The sequence below is a fragment of the Garra rufa genome, chromosome 17 (assembly GCF_049309525.1).
Source record: "Garra rufa chromosome 17, GarRuf1.0, whole genome shotgun sequence".
Taxonomy (NCBI): Eukaryota; Metazoa; Chordata; class Actinopteri; order Cypriniformes; family Cyprinidae; genus Garra; species Garra rufa.
The window spans coordinates 13,931,892-13,950,796 of NC_133377.1; the positions used below are offsets into that span (position 1 = coordinate 13,931,892).

At 35.4% G+C, this 18,905-nt stretch overlaps 1 protein-coding gene across 1 annotated transcript in view; it reads left to right on the forward strand.

Moving 5' to 3' along the window:
* rnmt (RNA (guanine-7-) methyltransferase) overlaps positions 1–18,905 on the forward strand; it is a 41,658-nt gene that overhangs the window by 9,683 nt on the left and 13,070 nt on the right. Inside the window, exons 5-7 of the mRNA XM_073822037.1 lie at positions 3,694–3,809; positions 3,976–4,157; positions 15,583–15,747. Of these exons, the coding sequence (XP_073678138.1) occupies positions 3,694–3,809; positions 3,976–4,157; positions 15,583–15,747 (463 nt within the window). The remainder of the gene's footprint in view (positions 1–3,693; positions 3,810–3,975; positions 4,158–15,582; positions 15,748–18,905) is intronic.

Genomic DNA, 18,905 nt, shown 5'->3' on the forward strand with positions numbered 1-18,905 from the left:
CAGAAACGTGTCGTTGGCATTTTCATTTCATGTCTGATAAAACTGCGTTAATGCTGATTTGTGTACAGCCGTTACTAGGAAACCGTAATATTTTAGCACTCCTAAAGCACCCCCTCGTGACAGGGAATGCATTTGCGAATATTCAGCTGTTTAGCAAGTTTATTACAAATATTGGCCCATGTTTTTATGCAGCAAACACATAAGAGTTGTAAATGTAAAAGTTATGTGCTTTCTAAAAATATAAACAATTAAGACAGTAATATTTATGTTTTAAATAAATTATACTTGATATATCCATTTTAAAGGTATAAAGGCTGAAATGCCATTGTATAAGATGTTTTGTTTTTGTGAAAATCTGAATTATAAATCATGTCATTTTATGGCTAAATGTTACTGTACATTGTTCAACCCCACTACAGTGTTCATTTTACTTGTGTAGCTCTTAAAAAGATATGCCTTAAATTGATATTTAAAAATTCTGCAGATACACTGTAAATAGTGAAAAAAATACCTTGATATTTGTGAATAGGAAATCAGATAGGAGTCTAAATGTCAATCAAAAATATTTTCAATGTTTAATAAATTGTCTTTTTTCATTTGGGCCAGTTCAATTGTATTATTAATTTTATAGTGTCTTTTTGACTACCTTTTAGTACTTTTAGGCGGGAATGTGAAATGTATTTGTGAAAATCCTTCCAAGTTTTAGAAAGTTTTCAAGTTTTAGAATTTTAGTTTATCATATTTTTTTACAGTTATTTTATACCAGTCATTAATGTGTTACCATAGACATTGCCCTACTCCACTCATACAGTATTACTTTTATTTGTGCAGGTCTTAAAAAGCCTTTAAATTTTATTTTTAAAATACTACAGATACTCAGTAAATTATATTAATTATATAATTTGTATACTGAATGTTGACTATTTATATGGGGCAATGTTATATGCAATCTAGACATTTGTTTTTTGATAGCACAATAACATCTGATTTAAAATTAAGAACTCATGTATGTGAATATGTAATTTACCACAGTGCTGGAAAATCTTGAAAATGCACCTTGAAAGTGCTTGAAAAGTGCTTGAATTTTACTTTGGAAAAGGTGTAAGAACCCTGGACAGAGCAAGAGAAGAGGAGTGTTTGAGGTTAAAAAGTATATAATTTTTTTTTTTTTAAATAACTGATCGTTTTGCTAGATAAGACCCTTCTTCCTTGGCTGGGATCATTTACAGCCCCATTTGGGATCGTTTGAAGCTGCATTTTAGCTACATTTTGGAAGTTCAAACTTGGGACACCATAGAAGTCCATTATATGGAGAAAAATCCTGAAATGTTCTCCTCAAAAAACACAATTTCTTTATGACTAAAGAAAGAAAGACATGAACATCTTGGATAAGGGGGTGAGTATATCATCTGTACATTTTTGTTCTGGAAGTGAACTTCTCCTTTAAGGTCCCCTTTACAGCGGTATTAAGAGCTCTCAGTGAGGAAAAAAAACTGCAGGTCTGTCTTTTTTCTTTATCAATTTGAAAGTGCTTTTATAAAATAAATATTTTATCTTCAATCAATCATTCTCTTTACTTAAGATGCAAAATGTAAAATGAACTCTTGAAGTTCAAGGCACAGTATGTAAGATTTTTTTTTTTTAAATTAAAATAACCCAAAAACCACTAGAACAGTGTTATATATTTTGCTGATGTATTTACATTATCCCAAAAGTTTCAAATAATGTTTAAATTCAGAGAAATATGCGATTTTAACTTGTTTAACCATAAACTCATTTAATTTTGATCAGTTTCTCAGAAAGCAAGACTTAATTCTTATGTTAATTTTTATTCTTATTATATTCTTATCTTGATTTAAAAAACTTTAGGTGGAAAACAAGACAAAATACTGTCTAGACTTTTACATTTAGAAGCTGTTTTGATGTATTGTGTTCCCTTAAATTTATGGCTTAAATTTTCTTTACTTGGACTTAAAAAGGTCCTAAAGTCTTAAATTTTACCTTCAAAAGTCCTGAAAAACATTAATAAAGGAAGTACCCAAAAATAAATTTGGTAATGAATTAATATATTAACACTCCCATTTTTTGTTAATTAAATATTTTGAAAACAAGCAAGCTTTGGCATAATTACAGACAGAAAAAATACCAGACAAAAGCAGAACAGTTTGAGAACTGCTTTTCTAGGATGTTATTTTTTTAACTTGTAATACAACAGATCGTTCGGTTTTTGTTTTGATTCATTGAAATTGACACTTTGAACATTGAAATCCAAATATTGGCTCACACTACTAATCAAGACAAATTACACTGACACAATTTTTCATCACTACCCAACAGTGATGTTGAAGGGATAGTTTATCCAAAAATAAATTACCTCATGGTTTACTCACCCTCAAGTCATCCTAGGTGTTAGTGGTGCAACGGATCACAAAACTCACGGTTCGGATCATGTCACGTATTTTGAGTCACGGATCGGATCATTTTTCGGATCAGCAAAAAACAGACAAAACAAATGTTTGTTTTTAAATAATTACTGAATGCTTACTTTACGTATTTCTAATCCACAGCAAAAACTACCAGCTGAACTAATAAAGTCAGTAACAAAACAAGAACAATTACACAAATGACAAGTGTAGATGAATACAACATTAAGTTACTAATAAAATCAATAACAGTAGTATTCAGCTGCAGAAATTTAATAATTAATTGTAAAATAACTAGTGTTTCTCACTGCAGGTATTTATAGGATGCTGTCTCTTTAAGGCCTAATGCACGTACCTAATACTGGCACGCATCTCTTTCTCAGCTGTTTCGGTTCACTGAAGACATAACCGACTGTGTTTACCAGAATAAAACAAAGTATGTATGTTTCCGTTCAAGAGAAGTTAAAGAGGAATCAATCTGTGAATCGCGTGCGCCTCTCTCTCTCTCTCTGTGCGGCAGCGGTAAAAATAAATAAATAAATAAATAAACAGCTCGCGTATTCTCTTTTGTTGCAGTGGTTTAAAATTGATTGAATGGGTAAACTGGCGAGACAAAACGTGCAAATTATAAATTTTTACTCTATTATGGATAAATTGAACAGTTAATCCGCGAATCACAAGCGTGCCGAACCGCGGGGGCTGGTCCGTACGGATCACGAATCATCTACGATCCGTTGCACCCCTACTAGGTGTATGTGTCTTTCTTCTTTCAAATGAATGCAATCAGAGTTATATTAAAATCCTGGCACTTTTATGCTTTTTAAAAGCAGTGAATGGGTGTTGAGATTTTGAAGTCCAAAAAACTGCATCCGTACATCATAAAAAGTGCTCCACACAGTGAATCGATTCACTTCGAAGGGCCTTTTTTAACCCCCTGGGGCCGTGTGGATTATTTCTTAATGATGGATGGATGCACTATTTATCTGACCTCAAAATCTCAACAGCCATTCACTACCATTATAAATCTTGGAAGAGCCAGTACATTTTTTTTAATATAACTCTGATTATATTTGTCTGAAAACAAGGAAGTCATATACCCCTAGGATGGCTTGAGGGTGAGTAAATCATGAGTTAATTTTCATTTTTGGGTGAATTATCCCTTTAACAGCAGGTGTAAAGAGAGCCAACATGTAAGCCAGTGCTCATATTTGTGCTTATCAAGTGTCTTCATATTGTAAATCACATCTGTGTTTGTGTTTGTACGTACCAGATATCGCTGCTGTGTCTATCGAGCAGTGTCAGCAGCGATATAACGACATGCGACGCAGGGGTCACCCAAACGACCGCACATTCTCAGCCGAGTTCATCACCGCAGACTGCAGCAGGGTATGAGCTGCTGTTTTATCAGCACTGCACAAATTGCACACTTTACCTGCTGTTTCATTTGTTAGAGAAAGTCAGTTCATTGTCATAAACAAGGGACATCAACGAGCACGATTCAGTGCATGACAGTACAGGGGCACACTCTCTCTATCTTGTCTGTCTGTCTCAGGAGCTGCTGTCTGAGAAGCTGCGAGACCCTGAGCAGCGGTTTGACGTGTGCAGCTGTCAGTTTGTGTATCATTATTCCTTTGAGACTGAGCAGCAAGCTGACACCATGCTGAGAAACGCCTGTGAGAGACTCCGGCCAGGAGGATTCTTCATCGGAACCACTCCGGATGCATATGAGCTAGTGTAAGATCTCTCTCTCACACACACACACACACACACACACACACACACACACTGATATAAATACTAGGGATGCACCGAATGTTTAGCAACCGAAATTATTCGGCTGAAAATAACAAAAAAAAGCTCTTTCGGTGTTCGGCCGAATAAGCACAAAGACAGAATAAAATATAGCTGCAAGCAGCAATTACGGGGCCAAGCACTCAAAGGGAAAAATAAGGAGCTAAGGATGACAGGAACAGCAGACCAACTGCAACAATAAGTAAAAGGAAGCAATTTTAACATGATTTTCGTCAAAATTACAGAAAAATGATGTGGAACGCCTACTGGTATGATTTAATGGCTTATTACGTTTGACCAAGAGGTGGCGCTGTTATCAAATCGATGTGATGTGTTTAGTGTGAGGTAGACTTGTAGTCAAGACCGCCTAAACCGATACCAAGACACTACAAAGACCAGAAGGTATCGAGACCAAGACCAAGACAGACCATGTCAAGACCAAGACCAGGTCGAGACCAGACCGGAGAAAAAAAAACAGACTAGTGTTGAAGCTACGCAATAACTTATATGAACAGCAGCATACTAGGGTTCAGCCACAGTTTACATTCAATACATATTAGACTGTATTACTTCAACTACAGGCAGAGCAATACAGAGACAGACCATGTCATGTGTGTGACTGAGCTTACGGTAAATGTTTTTTCAGACTGGGTGAGATCAACTATGTGTTGCAATTGTATGACAGCTGTTACTGCACTATTAGAGGCAGGGCCTTGCACAGACCTTTTGAGGGGCATGTGCTGAAACTGAAAAAAGGGCACCCAACCCCTCCACCACCAAAAAAAAAAACAAAAAGCACACAATAATATTCTTATATTTAATTAGTATTAATAACTTTTATACAGATAATATATACATGCATCAGCACATTCAGCAGATAGCCATAAAATCAAAATAGAAATTTCTTATATTTTACCTAGCTGACAAGGATCACTCGGTTGCTTTGTGTCAGACTCAAATGCAGTTACACCGCGGGTTTTTGACCAGCAAATGTGTGCAATGTGTCCATCATTAAAACGACAACATCACATTACGTCAACATCACACTGGTGTGGTGATGCATTATATAAACCTTTATAGACATACTAGTGTTTATTTCATAAAGACAACTTGAACTTATTCAAACAACAAGATATTTTACCGTTACAAGACGAAGAAGTTCATCTGCTTCTGCTCCGCTCAGGGGCGGAGTTGTGAAGTTTGACCGACAATTTGAGTGGTTCTAAAAGATGCGCTTTTTAATGCCTTTAATTGGTTAAATATTTGTTAAAAAGACAAACAGATGTAAAGGGTTACCAATAGCATTGGTTTATTTAAAAAAAAAAAAAATCCCCCCAAAAAAGGGCACTTCTGAGTGTAATTACAAAAAGGGCATGTGCTCTGCACAGGTTGAGCCCTACCTGTGCACGTGCCTGATTAGAGGATTTAGGATTGAGACTCCCTTAACTTTTGTATACTGTTGCTGAGGACTGTTGGTGATGGTTTTGTTAAAGTAATCTCTTGTATTGTAGAATGCACGCAGTATCGTTAAAACGAAACCAAAAGTAAAACTCGCACACGCATTCAAAAGCAATTTTAATACCCCACGTTTAAAGAGCGACTGCCCAATGTGCGCCAATTAGGCTACATAACATATCTAGGCTGTTATTAGTATGTGGGCTATAATAAGCTGTATTGTGTCTATAGCTCTGGATCAGAAAAATTCGGTCATTTGCACTTTGAATATTGAAAGAGTTGCCTACTTTGATCATACCTGCATTTATTGTCTACACGACTAAGAAAGAAGTGTCGTTTATTTTTTGTTGTTTATACTGTAGATTGTTTAAAAATGCAGTGGTTGCCTCTAAATGGCTTTAACTCTTTATCTTTAACCTCTTTAAATGGCTGTAACTGAAATATAGAAAATAAACCTTGTTCATGTAATCATATTTTCATTCATTCTTATTCCTTGCTTAAAGGAGAAGTCCGGTGTGATATTGACCTAAAGTGTAATGAATCATGATACCGAGTATGAACTTACCTTTCATATCTCATCTCGGCTTGTCCACTGCAGGTCGAAATCTGGGGTCAGTTAGCCGATGCTCACAACAGGTTGTCAATAAGAGTCAATAGGGCATCGAAGTAGCCATGTAAATAAATCACTGTTTTATGCCATTTATGAGGCACAAAGTAGCTCCACACTTCATTGGTAGACTTCCAAGGGCCCTGACATTTAAAACGAGACATTGAGAACTCAGAAAAAGCACCGGTAGTTTATTTACGAGAAGATTTATACAGACAGTAACTGCAAGAAGTTTAGCGGTCGCCGCCATCTTGAATTTAGTCACGATAAGTCGAGTGTCGAGCAGGAAGGAACTTATCAGGTTTTCAACTTATCAGGTTGTAGTTTCCTTCCTGCTCGACACTCGACTTATCGTGACTAAATTCAAGATGGCGGCGACCGCTAAACTTCTTGCAGTGCAGACTGCAGTGGACAAGACGAGATGAGATATGCAAGGTACGTTCACACTCGGTATCATGATTCAATACACTTTTGGTCAATATCACACCGGAATTCTCCTTTAAGGCGTAAAATAAATATATATAAAAAAGGCTTTCAGAATCAGCCCATTTGCTTGTAAAACATCTGCATTAAGAATTGACTATGAAGAATCAAGATCGGCGCATTACTAAAATGAAATTAGGTGCTCCTAAAATTTTTTTAGTGCTACCAAGTAAAAAAATTAATTTCGAGCCCTGAGATATTTAAAAGACCATTTATTTAGTAAAACACCATCTTAAATACAATACTGTAATGAAACACACACACACACAGAGCTGCTGGATATGTGCTTGTCTCTTCTTTATGCTCTTCGCTACACTCACTCAGGCATAACCATTGACTGTTAATATAGAGGGCATAACGTCATATGGATGGATGAGCGCCAACGGCAGTCGAAAAAAAAAAAAAAAATACATGCATGTGATTGGATTGCATTTGATTTGAAGGGCGCAAAATATTAATGTTGCATTATCAAACGTTGTGTTGCCGTGGATACCAAAGATTCTAGAGCGTGTAGTTTTTTTTTGTTTTGTTTTTGAGCGTGTAGTACTGCTAAATCCCTGACCACTATGATGGTCTGAGACAGCGAGACCAAGACAAGACCAAGATCAAAGACCATCAAGGCCGTGACAAGACCGAGACCACGTAAAAGTGGTCTCGAGACACACATCACTAGTGTGAGGTGACAAAGGCACACACAAAGTTTGGTGTCTTTATGTCAAAGCTTTGCAGAGATAAAGCCTCAGAGTCATTTTGGCATCAAGCCTATTATTTGTAGAGGCATTGTACAAAAACGGTTTCATCTATCAATTTGAAATCCATAACTTTTTGTCAGCACAGTCTGAAGCTGATCTGACTCGGTTTTGGTTAGGGATGCACCGAATATTCGGCCACCGAAAATGTTCGGCTTTCGGCTGAAAGACTTTTATCACCGAAACAACACGGCCGAAACAGTATGTTGACGCAAACAGAAACCGCAGCCTGCATGTGCTTGTCTGAAGCAACACATCTGCGGTGTGGACGTATTTCAGTATATCCGAGAAAGACCCACGGATAGCGATTTGCAAAACTTGTAATGCCGAAATGTCAAGAGGGGGTGTGTCTGCAGTCGTGCGGGCAGCCAGTGATGAGAGAAGAGATCGACACAGATGTAGCTTTCAGTGAGTGAAAAACAATGGCTTTACATTGGTGTTACGTCGCAATATTGTAAAGATATGTCTTTTCTATATACTGTATTTTTATAAATATTTATGTTTTAAACCGTGGAGGTGAGCCAATGGATATCACACAAGCAACGTGAAAACTGCGCAATGTTAAAGTGAAAGTGAAAACTGACAGTGCTTTCAGCATCTGATGTGCATTCTCCCAGAGACAATAAGAGGCGATTATACTTTATATGCTGATATTAATTTAGTCCCCTAATATTTTTCTTGTGCCCTGAACATGGTGGGAAAAAAAGAAAAAGAAACGTATTTTGTGTAAGGTTTGTTTTTTGAAAGACTTAAATAAAGCTCTTAATTTTCATTGATGACTGCAGTGTTATTAGGGGTTAAGAAAGTCTTAATTATGATTTCAGGTGGTATTAAATGTGGGGACTGAAAGACAAGAATTGCGATGAAACTTCAAAAGGCTATCCGTTGAATAAATATGAGCGCTGCACATTTCAAAGTCATTTGCTGCGCTGCTTTGTGTACTATTATTCTGAAAGCGCCTCCTGCTGGAAGAGAAACGCATAGAGTTGTAAATGTGAACTGATGGATCCACAAGATAATGTGTTATAAAAATGTAAACAATTTAAACAAAGGCAGTAAAATATATGTATATTTTATTTAAGTAATATAATATTTGATTGATAACAATTGTTTAAATTAATATAATTGATTTATTCTTTGAAACTTTAATATTAATTTCTAGTAAAAATATTAATATTAAAAACTAGTTCAGTGTTAAATAAATATTATGAAATTGTATTTTTGTTATTTGATTTATTTCTCTGAAAAGCAATGCAAAATAGTAAAAAGCAAATTTTTACTATTTAATTATTGTAATGGTGAAAAAATTGGCAAAATAAATGGAAAAAAATGCGAAACACCGCGTTCGGTATTCGGCCTTCGGCCAAGCATTTCATCATTATTCGGCTTCGGCCAAGAATTTCATTTCGGTGCATCCCTAGTTTTGGTAAAAAAGATCAGACGAACCGTCAAGGACGAGTTCGAAAAAGTAGGTTTTCAGCATAAATCAAAATTGCGAACAAAGTTTGGCCAACTGTGGCATAATTGGTATCTATGTTGTCAGCATGACCCAAGGAATATTTTGAGATCATTTTCATTACATTGCCATTTTTCTCAGAAGTTATTAGCACTTTTCTAAATTTCCTTATAACTTTTGACCACAAGGTGGCGCTGGCACCAAACTTTTTGAGTGGTGTCAGGGCATTGTACTGAAGACACATACCGAGTTTCGTAATGATACGTCAATGCGTTTGGAAAATATAGCATTTTATGAAAAAATTCTAAATGGCTGATGCCCAAAATGGCTGACATGGGAAAATTGGATATGGTTTGACTCGGCATGCTCCTCCGAATCTAACAAGACTGTTTAGAGATTTTTGGCTAAACCATTGAGAAGTTATAAGCAAAAATAGCCAATTTTCATATCTCCTGACCACTAGGTGGCACTGTGACGAAACACTACAGGTAGCCTCAGGTCATGCTTGTTAAAACACACACCAAGTTTGGTCTCAATACGACAAACCGTTGCGGAGATATAGCCTCACATCCATTTTTTCACACTTTTAGTAGAATTATTTGCGTGTTATTTGAGAACGGTTTGTCTGATCAACTTGAATTCCATAACTTTTTGCCAGCATGGTCTGAAGATGATCTGAGCCAATTTTGGTGAAAATCAGACAAACCGTCTAGGACGAATTCAAAAAAGTAGGTTTTTCAAACAATTAATTATAGAAAAAAAACTAAACCTTAGGATTTTTAAATTTTGGACTTCATTCGACTCGGCATGACCCAATGGATTCAGAGAAAATAAGAATTTAGATTTTGTGGTTTACGGTTCAAAAGTTATCAGCAAAAAGGTGCAAATTTGGACAAGTGGTGGCGCTAGAGAGTTTGAGTTAGAGACTCCAAATTGGCTATGGTTACATTTCAGACTGTCCTCTATTAGTGTGCCAAATTATACAACTTTCCTGCAAGCGGTTCTATGGGCTGCCATAGACGCAATGGCGGAAGAATAATAATAATAAGAAGAATCCTAATGGATACAATAGGTGCCATCGCACCTTCGGTGCTTGGCCCCTAATTATACCAAACAACGATATGATGCGCTCAAATAGAGGCGCACACTAATTCAGCAAACATGTTGGCAGTGTGGAAGCATTTAAAAATGTCAGAGAACGACGCAAAAATCATTAAAAGCACCGACAGCGAGAGACTGTTTAGTATCGCATCACATGTCTTCCATGCGAAGAGAAAGGGGTGGTTGTTGCTGGTTACTGTATGATGACTGAAATCGCGAAATGGCCTTAAACCATTAGTAAAAAAACTACAGAACATTGTTGTCTAATACACACACAAATTGTATTTATTCTGATAGCTCTGCACGAGCTCCTTAGCCAGGGTTCAAAGTCGAAAGCACAAGGAAAATTTGCCTGATGAGAATCATTCATAAATCTGCTGCTGTCAACAAAAAGTAGTACTGAGATCTTCTTGTGGGGTTTAGCCAAAATAAGTTAACATTCATAAATGTTAGTATTGTACTTTTTACTGTTGTTCTGTAAAATAAAATACAGAAGTAAGACAAATATAATGATAATCATTACAACAGCTCTATTAATAAATGTATTATAACATTCTCCTTTGCTCAGCAAGGCTGCATTTATTTGTACATTAAAACACATGCCTGATTCAAGAAGGGGGTCTATAAAATGGCCAAAGAATATTGTTTCACAAGCTTATTCATTTTAAGTTAAATTGTGCTTTGTTGGTAGGCTATAATGTCTACTAGAATGTTAAAAATGTTCAATGTTAAGTAAATATTTTTTAAATATTTGCTTTTTGCTCTTTGAAAAGCAAGACAAAACTGTAAAAAGCCCATGCTGGCTATTTAATTTATGCAATGGTAAAAAAAATTGGCAAAGTACATGGGGTAAAAACATGAAAAAACAAGTTCGGTAATCGTCCTTTGGCCCAGTGTGTAATTTTGTTCAGTTTAGAACAAGAATTTTTATTTCGGTGCATTCAACACTACCGTTCAAAAGTTTGGGGTCAGTAGAATTTTTAAATATTTATGAAACATTCACCAAGGCTGTATTCATTTGTGCATCATTGCTCCAGTCTTCAGTGTCACATGATCCTTCAGGAATCATTGTTATATGCTGATTTGCTGCTCAAGATATATTTCCTATAATTATCACCTTTTTGTGAAAACTGTGCTAAACCGGGCATGACATTAACTTTTTTGCCGCTGTGGCTTGTGGTTTTCCAAAATTACTAGCCACTCAGTATTTTCACTGGCCGCTATTTTGTTGTTGGGAAATTCCGTTTACTGTTACTGCACACTAAAATTTATTTAAACTGACTTTTAGGTCTATCCATATTAAATTCATGCGTCATCTTTTATGAGCTTGGTGCTTAAAATCAGTTTTTTGCTGATTAGATAGCTATTAGATAATCTACTTTTACTTTTGAACAGTGCATTATTGTGCCATCCCAAAGAGGCACAAAATTACTTTCACAGACTTTTACCTTAAATGTTCCCTCTTGGTGAAATGACCTGCTCACTCCGAACAGCTGAGTCCCTTAGCCATCTTCAAGAATCGGCTACAAAAACATCTCTTCCATGTTTATTTGACCCTCTAACTTTAGCACTCTCTATTGTGTTTCCATTTCTATTCTTAAAAAAAAACCTTTTCTATTCTTTTTTTATCTTCTTTTTATTTATTATACAACTAACAAAACTTTTTCTATTCTATCCGTTTTCTTTTTGTTTACTATATAATTAAAAAGACATTGCTACGTATACTGCATTAAGCTAATCTGAGACTTGTCATAACACTCATAAGCACATAGCATTGCTCTTTTGTTGATTATGATTGCTTCTATTGTCCTTATTTGTAAGTCGCTTTGGATAAAAGCGTCTGCTAAATGTAAATTTACTTTTAAATGTGAAAGTAAACCACCAATAGGTGGCAGCAAGTGACTTTAAGTGTTTTAAAGGAGAAGTTCACTTCCAGTACAAAAATGTACAGATAATGTACTCACCCCCTTGTCATAATTTCTTCAGTCGTAAAGAAATTATGTTTTTTGAGGAAAACATTTCAGGATTTCTCTCTATATAGTGGACTTCTATGGTGCTCCTGAGTCTTAACTTCCAAAATGCAGTTTAAATGTAGTTTATCTAGTGAAACAATTGGTTATTTTCTATGAAAAAAAAAAAACTTTTTTTAACCTTAAATGCTTGTCTTGTCTAGCTCTGTGTACTGTGTATTCCAGTTTAAGACAGTTAGGGTATGTAGAAAAAGTCCCATCTCTTTTTCACCTCCAACTTCAAAATCGTCCTACATCGCTGTTTTACCTTTTTTTCTGTAAAGGGCGTTCGGTCTTTGCATGTTCGCTTTGTAAACACTTGGTCGATATATTTTCAGCTATGTAGGACGATTTTGAAGTTGGAGGATAAAAAGAGATGGCACTTTTTCAGCATACCCTAACTGTCTTGAACAGGAATACACAGAGTGCACGCAGAGCTAGACAAGATGAGCATTTAAGGATTAAAAAGTATAGAAATTGTCTTTTTTTAAAAAAAGAAAATAACCGTTAGTTTCACGGTAAGACCCTTCTTCCTCAACTGGGATTGTTTAGAGTCCTTTAAAGCGGTATTTAAACTGCATTTTGGAAGTTCAAACTTACAGGCATCATAGATGTCCACTATATGGAGAGCATTCTTGAAATGTTTTCCTTGAGAAACATAATTTCTTTTCGACTGAAGAAAGATAGACATGAACATCTTGGATGACCAGGGGGGTCAATTATGTGTACATTTTTGTTCTAGAAGTGAACAACTTCTTTAATGCTGGGCTTATTGTGATTATTTATGAAACATTCACCAAAACTGTATTTATTTAAACAAAAATACATTAAAAACAGTAATATTGTGAAATATTATTACAATTTGAAAGGGAGCGAATGTGAATATATATATATATATATATATATATATATATATATATATATATATATAAAAATATTTTACAATTTAATCATTATTACTCCAGTCTTCAGTTTCACATGATCCTTCAGTAATCATTTTTAATATGCTGATTTGCTGCTGAAAAACTTTTTTTTTATAATTACCCATTTTTGTGAAAACTAATATTTGATGAGTTGAAAGTTCAAAAGAATAGCATTTATTTTAAATAAAAATCTTTTACATTGTCTTAACAGCCACTTTTGATTAATTAAAGAATTTCTTGTTAAAGTAATAATTTCTTTAAAAAATTTCCTAGTGAATGTGTTTCCCAATCTCAAGTGTTTGACTTCAAATGTTTGAAAAGTGCTGCATGTGTATGTTAGAAGATACTTCAATTACAACTGTTTTCAGTTTGTGATACAAACAAATCATTCAGTTTGTTTTGAACTGATTAATAGAAATGGATAGTTTAAACTTATTCGTAGAAATAAATACAGTTGCAATCGAAATTATTCAACCCCCTTGACCTGCAAGACATTTTGCTGCAGAGAACACATTTCTGTAAAAACAACTCAACAAAGGCGTCAGTACACTGTTAGAGAAATGTATTAATACACATTTGAGTCATTCTGAAAACGTAAGCTGATGAATAATGAAAAAAAAAATCAAATTGGCTCTAAACGTTCGTGTTCACAATTATTCAACCCCTAAAAGTCAAATTTGGTGCAGAATCTTTTATTCTTTAAAACCGCCAAAAAACGCTTCCTGTAAGTGCTTAGAAGCTTCTGTCACCTCTCTACTGCAATCTAGGGCCATTCCTCGCCTGAAAAAGCTTTCAGATCACTGATAATCTTTGGTTTTCACTTTGCCACTGCTTTCTTCAAATTAAACCAAATGTTTTCAATGAAAATTAAACTTGGAGACTGAACAGGCCACTCAAGTACATTGCATGACTGTTCCTGAACAACGCAGAAGTAAATTTTGAATGTATACTTTGGGATGATTGTCCTGTAGGAAAGTCCACTGTTCATCAACTTCAGTCTTTCCACCAAAGGCATCACAATTCTTGCCAAAATGGCCTGATACTTCAAAGAATCCATCATGTCCTTCATACGGTTATGATTTCCACTAACTGCTACAATAAAACACCCCTCTGGTCTACCTTAAAGGTTGTATCAGCCAATCAGCCAACCAATCAGCGTCAGGGGTTTGGTGTTGTGGACTTTCCTACTGGTGCTGGGATGTGAGGGAGGCGGAGCGAAAGTCCACAACACCAAACCCCTGACGCTGATTGGTTGGAACACTGTTTGTTTATCTGTGGAAAGGTTGGTAGTGCCGATTGTTTTTTTTTGGCATATCTCGGACCCTAGGCTGACCAGAGAGACGCGGTTTTTTCACAGACAATTTATGGGGCAGGCAGTGAGCGGATCGTGATGAAAGGTCAGCTGAATTTGACACTTTATGTTTCAGGCTAGAAATCGCTGATACAACCTTTAAAGTTTGACGATGAAGATGGTGTTCTTCTGCTCATAAGCGCTGCCTTTTTTGCACCACTGATCCATATGTCCAAAAAGTTCCAGTTTGGTCAGATCACTCTATAAAACATTCTTGCAGAACTCCTCATGTCTATCTAAATTAACTTTAACATGTTCACGTCGGCCTTTTTGTTCTTCTTGGTCAAGAGTGGTATTCGGCAAGATGTCAATGAAGGCCATAATTGTCTAGTGTTCTTCTTATACACTGCATTGAAATGTTTTTCCTCCTTTCGTCGGGTCATCTTACAAGTCTTTGGTTGTACATTACAGGTTTTTTCTCAGTTGTTCTGATTAAACATTTTATGATACTGTGCTTTTTTGTTCAACACCTTCAAAGGTTTTCTGGTACAACACATTTTAAACTAACCAATAAGGCTGCCAGCTGTGTCTCTAGGAACCTTTAATGCCTTGGAAATCTTCATATAGCCTTAGATTTTCTAAAGTAACAAAATTATTTATTCTCTGTAGCATCTCTATAGCTTTTGTGAGAGCTGTGCTGACTTTGTCATATTAGTTACTAAAACCTTAGCACATGCATGGGCTAACTGTATGTATGTGTAACAGCACAAGCTAATTCTCTTTTCTAATGGAGTTTCTAAAGGCTTAATTATGTTTTAGGACAATTTTGTTCCCCACCATACAAATAAGTGACTAAAAAAACAGCAATGTTGAACAGGGGTTGAATAATTCTGACATAGCTGTGTTATTAAAAAAATCCTAGAACTCAAAAACATTACATTATATTTTGACATTATCACTTTTAATATGCCAGTAATCATTTATAGATGCAATTTTTATAAAGTCCTGGCTCTTCAGAAAAGATTGTATTGGTAAAGTACAGTCACCTTTTTTTTGCCACTTAAGTTTAAATCGGAGATGTTTTTTAAATATTTCTGTCATTGTAGTCAAATTAAAAAGCACAAAATTAATATACCATTTAAAATTGCATTCACAACTAAATAATGTAATCGTGTTAACCAGACCAAATCAATTCTCATTTTGTTCTAAAGCCTCAGTTTTTGTTAACCAAAAATGATAAACTGTTGTTACACATTCAGCATGTGCTTTAATGTTATCATCTCTCGATCCGCAGGAAGCGCTTGGAGGAGTCAGACTCCAACAGCTTTGGAAATGAAGTGTTCAGCGTGACCTTCCAGAAGAAAGGAGACTACCCTCTGTTTGGCTGTCAGTATGACTTCAGTCTGGAGGGTGTCGTCAACGTCCCAGAGTTTCTGGTTTATTTCCCCCTGTTTGAGGAGTAAGTGTCTCATCTCAACACAGTTGTGTCATCATGATTGTTATTTTCCTGATGTACCAGCAGAGGGCGCAACAGCTCCATAAATATGTGCTGTGGTGCTGGCCATATTCTTGATTTAATAACACAGTTAAAAAATGATTTGGTTTGGCAAGAAAACACTGATACTGATCATTTCTGTGTTGGGGAAGGAATATCATAAATGATGATGATAATAATACAGTTGTGTTAAAAAAAATAGTACAACATCAGTAACCTGATGACCCACTGTTATTAGCAGTAGTGATATTTCTGCATTGCAAATAATTTGCTTGTGGATGTAGTAGTGTAAAAGCATAACAACAGATCCAACGGGCCTGACATGCTGCTTGTTCTGAGTAATTGACTAATGCATTGAAAGAGTTGTGTTCAAAACAGAGATGGGTACTCGAGTTAGTGACACAGACTCGAGTCGCATTTTTATAGACTTCAGAAGCGACCTGAAATGACTCCAGACTTGACTCGACTCAAGGAAAAGAACTAGTTTAAAAGAAACTCAAGTCTTTTATTCTCAAATACTTATATAACTGATATTCAAAAGGCGGACCGCGAGTCGTAACAGCGGCACAATTTTAAGTGAGCAGCGGATCAAAACAGCGGAGCCGATCACATAACAAACACTCTGTCATCTTTGGCAAATATCTTTCAGCGCTGTATACTCTAGTATTTAATCTAAAGCCAAACGTGCTTTATTCGAGCCCTTTCAGCTCCGTGCGCCATGACGCTGTTATTTTTACAACAGAAACACGGTGAGCAGCAAAATTATAGATTACTTTCACTAAAACACAGCAGAAAAAAACAATGCTGCAAATCTAGTTATTTTTCTTACTATGTATTTATTTACCAATAACCTATGACTCTGACTGTTCAAACCAGATGTAAGATGATGTTTCTGATCTAAATTTAGCATTATTAATCTGTAGGCTCAGAACATTTCAAAATAACCATGTAGGCTAATTATAAATAGGAATATTGTTGTTAGACGGCTGGGATATCACTTAAACTTTGAAACTGCTGGTTATCTTTCTTTTCTGTTCAAGATGAGAACATTTTGATGATTGTAGACATTTTAGTAGATAATGCTTTTCAGTAAAAAAAAAAAAAAAAAAGTATAGATTTCAGGAGGAAAACCCTGAACAGAAACAGTATTTTTGTCACATGTATCTAAATGTAAATACAATAAATGTAAAGTTTTTGTCCGGACCTCTGCTTGGAAAAAATATAGAGGCATCTTGGAAACTTTTATTTAATACCCCTGACTTATATCAAAAATAAATACTTTATTTGTATGGTTTTGTAATATCTGTGTCACGGTATCGTGTCATGGTGGAAAGGACTCTTATTATAGAATTTGATTACAGAAAAACTGCTTTGAACATGGTAATGGATTAAAACATATACGTAACAGGCTGGATGTACATTAACCTTACATCTTAACATCCCTTCTTAAAAAAAAGCATATATATATATATATATATATATATATATATATATATATATATACTGCTCAAAAAAAGGGAACACTTGGGGTTACATTGTGTTGTTTAAGTGTTCCATTTATGTATATATATATATGGGAAATGGGAAGATTTCAATATATGAGGATTCTGAATGCCATTTTTTAGCGAGCCATTAAATGACTTGAGGCTCTAGACTTGAGACTTGGACTCTAAGTTAAAGACTTATGAACATCTCTGGTTCAAAATGATAGCAGTGTGGGGTTTAATCAAAGAATTCATTCATTTTGTGAAAAAATAGGTGTCGTTAATTGTCCTTTTTTTAAGGAGGAAGGGATGCAATATGTGATGCGTTGTAAAATGTATTTCTTTCTGAATTGTAAAGTAAAATTGGCCATTCCAAACATTGTTCAGAAGAACAACATAACTTCATTAAAAAGTTGATTGGAGAAGGGAAGATGTGAAAAGAAGTGCAGAAAATTATTGGATGCTCAGTGAAAATGATCTCTCATGCTTTAAAATGGCAGCAAAAACCCAAAACACTCAAAAGAAAACGAGCAACTACTGTTAAAATGGTTCGAATAAGGTCAGAATGGCAAAGATCCAGCCAATCATCACCTCCAGAAAGATCAAAGATTATCTAAAAATACTTTTAAGTACAGTTACAGTCAGAAGACGTTTGATCGAAGCTAAGCTGTCAGTGTGAAGAATTGGTAAAAATTTGCCAAGGAACGCATTGATTGGCCCAAAGAGAAATGGCATAACATTCTGTGGACCTCTGAAAGTAAAATTGTTCTTTTCAGAACTAGTGGTCATTGACAGTATGTCAGACAACCCCCAGGTACTAAATTCAATCAAGCCTCAGTACACTGTGAAGATTGAAACATGGTATGGGGATGTTTTTCATACTATTGTGTTGGGCCTATTTATCATATGCCAGGTATCATGGATCAGTTTGAATAAACTACAGAAGCTAGATGGCGGAAGTTGGTTGACTCGATGCAACACAGATTGGTTATGCAACTAAATATTAGTTCAGTAATTTAAACTTAAGGTAAAAAATGTCTTTATATAAGTGTTTAAGTTTAAAGAGAAAAATGTCAATACTGCTATTTTTTGAGTAGCTTAATATTCCTTTTCTGTGCCTCCTGTAATTAAAAAAAAGACTTCATAAAATCTCTTAAAGGAGAAGTTCACTTCTAGAATGAAAATGTTCAGATAATGTACTCACCCCCTTGTCATCCAAGATGTTCATGTCTTTCTTTCTTCAGTCGTAAAGGAATTCTTTTTTTGAAGAAAACGTTTCAGGATTTTTCTCCATATAGTGGACTTCTATAGTGCCCCGAGTTTGAACTTTCAAAATGCAGCTTCAAACGATCCCAAATGCAGTTATAAATGACCTCAGCCGAGGAAGAAGGGTCTTATCTAGCGAAAGCATTGTTTTGGGTTTTTTTTTTTCAATTACAATTTATATACATTTTAACTCTGCCTGAACTCTGTTTTGTCCGTTTGAAGGCAGTTAGGGTATGTCGAAAAACTCCCATCTAATTTTTTCCCTCAACTTTAAAGTCGTCCTACATTGCTGTTTTACCTTTTTTTTTAAGGGCGTTTGATCTTCTTTGCATGTTCACTTTGCAAACACTGGGTTGGAAATTCTGCAGTGAT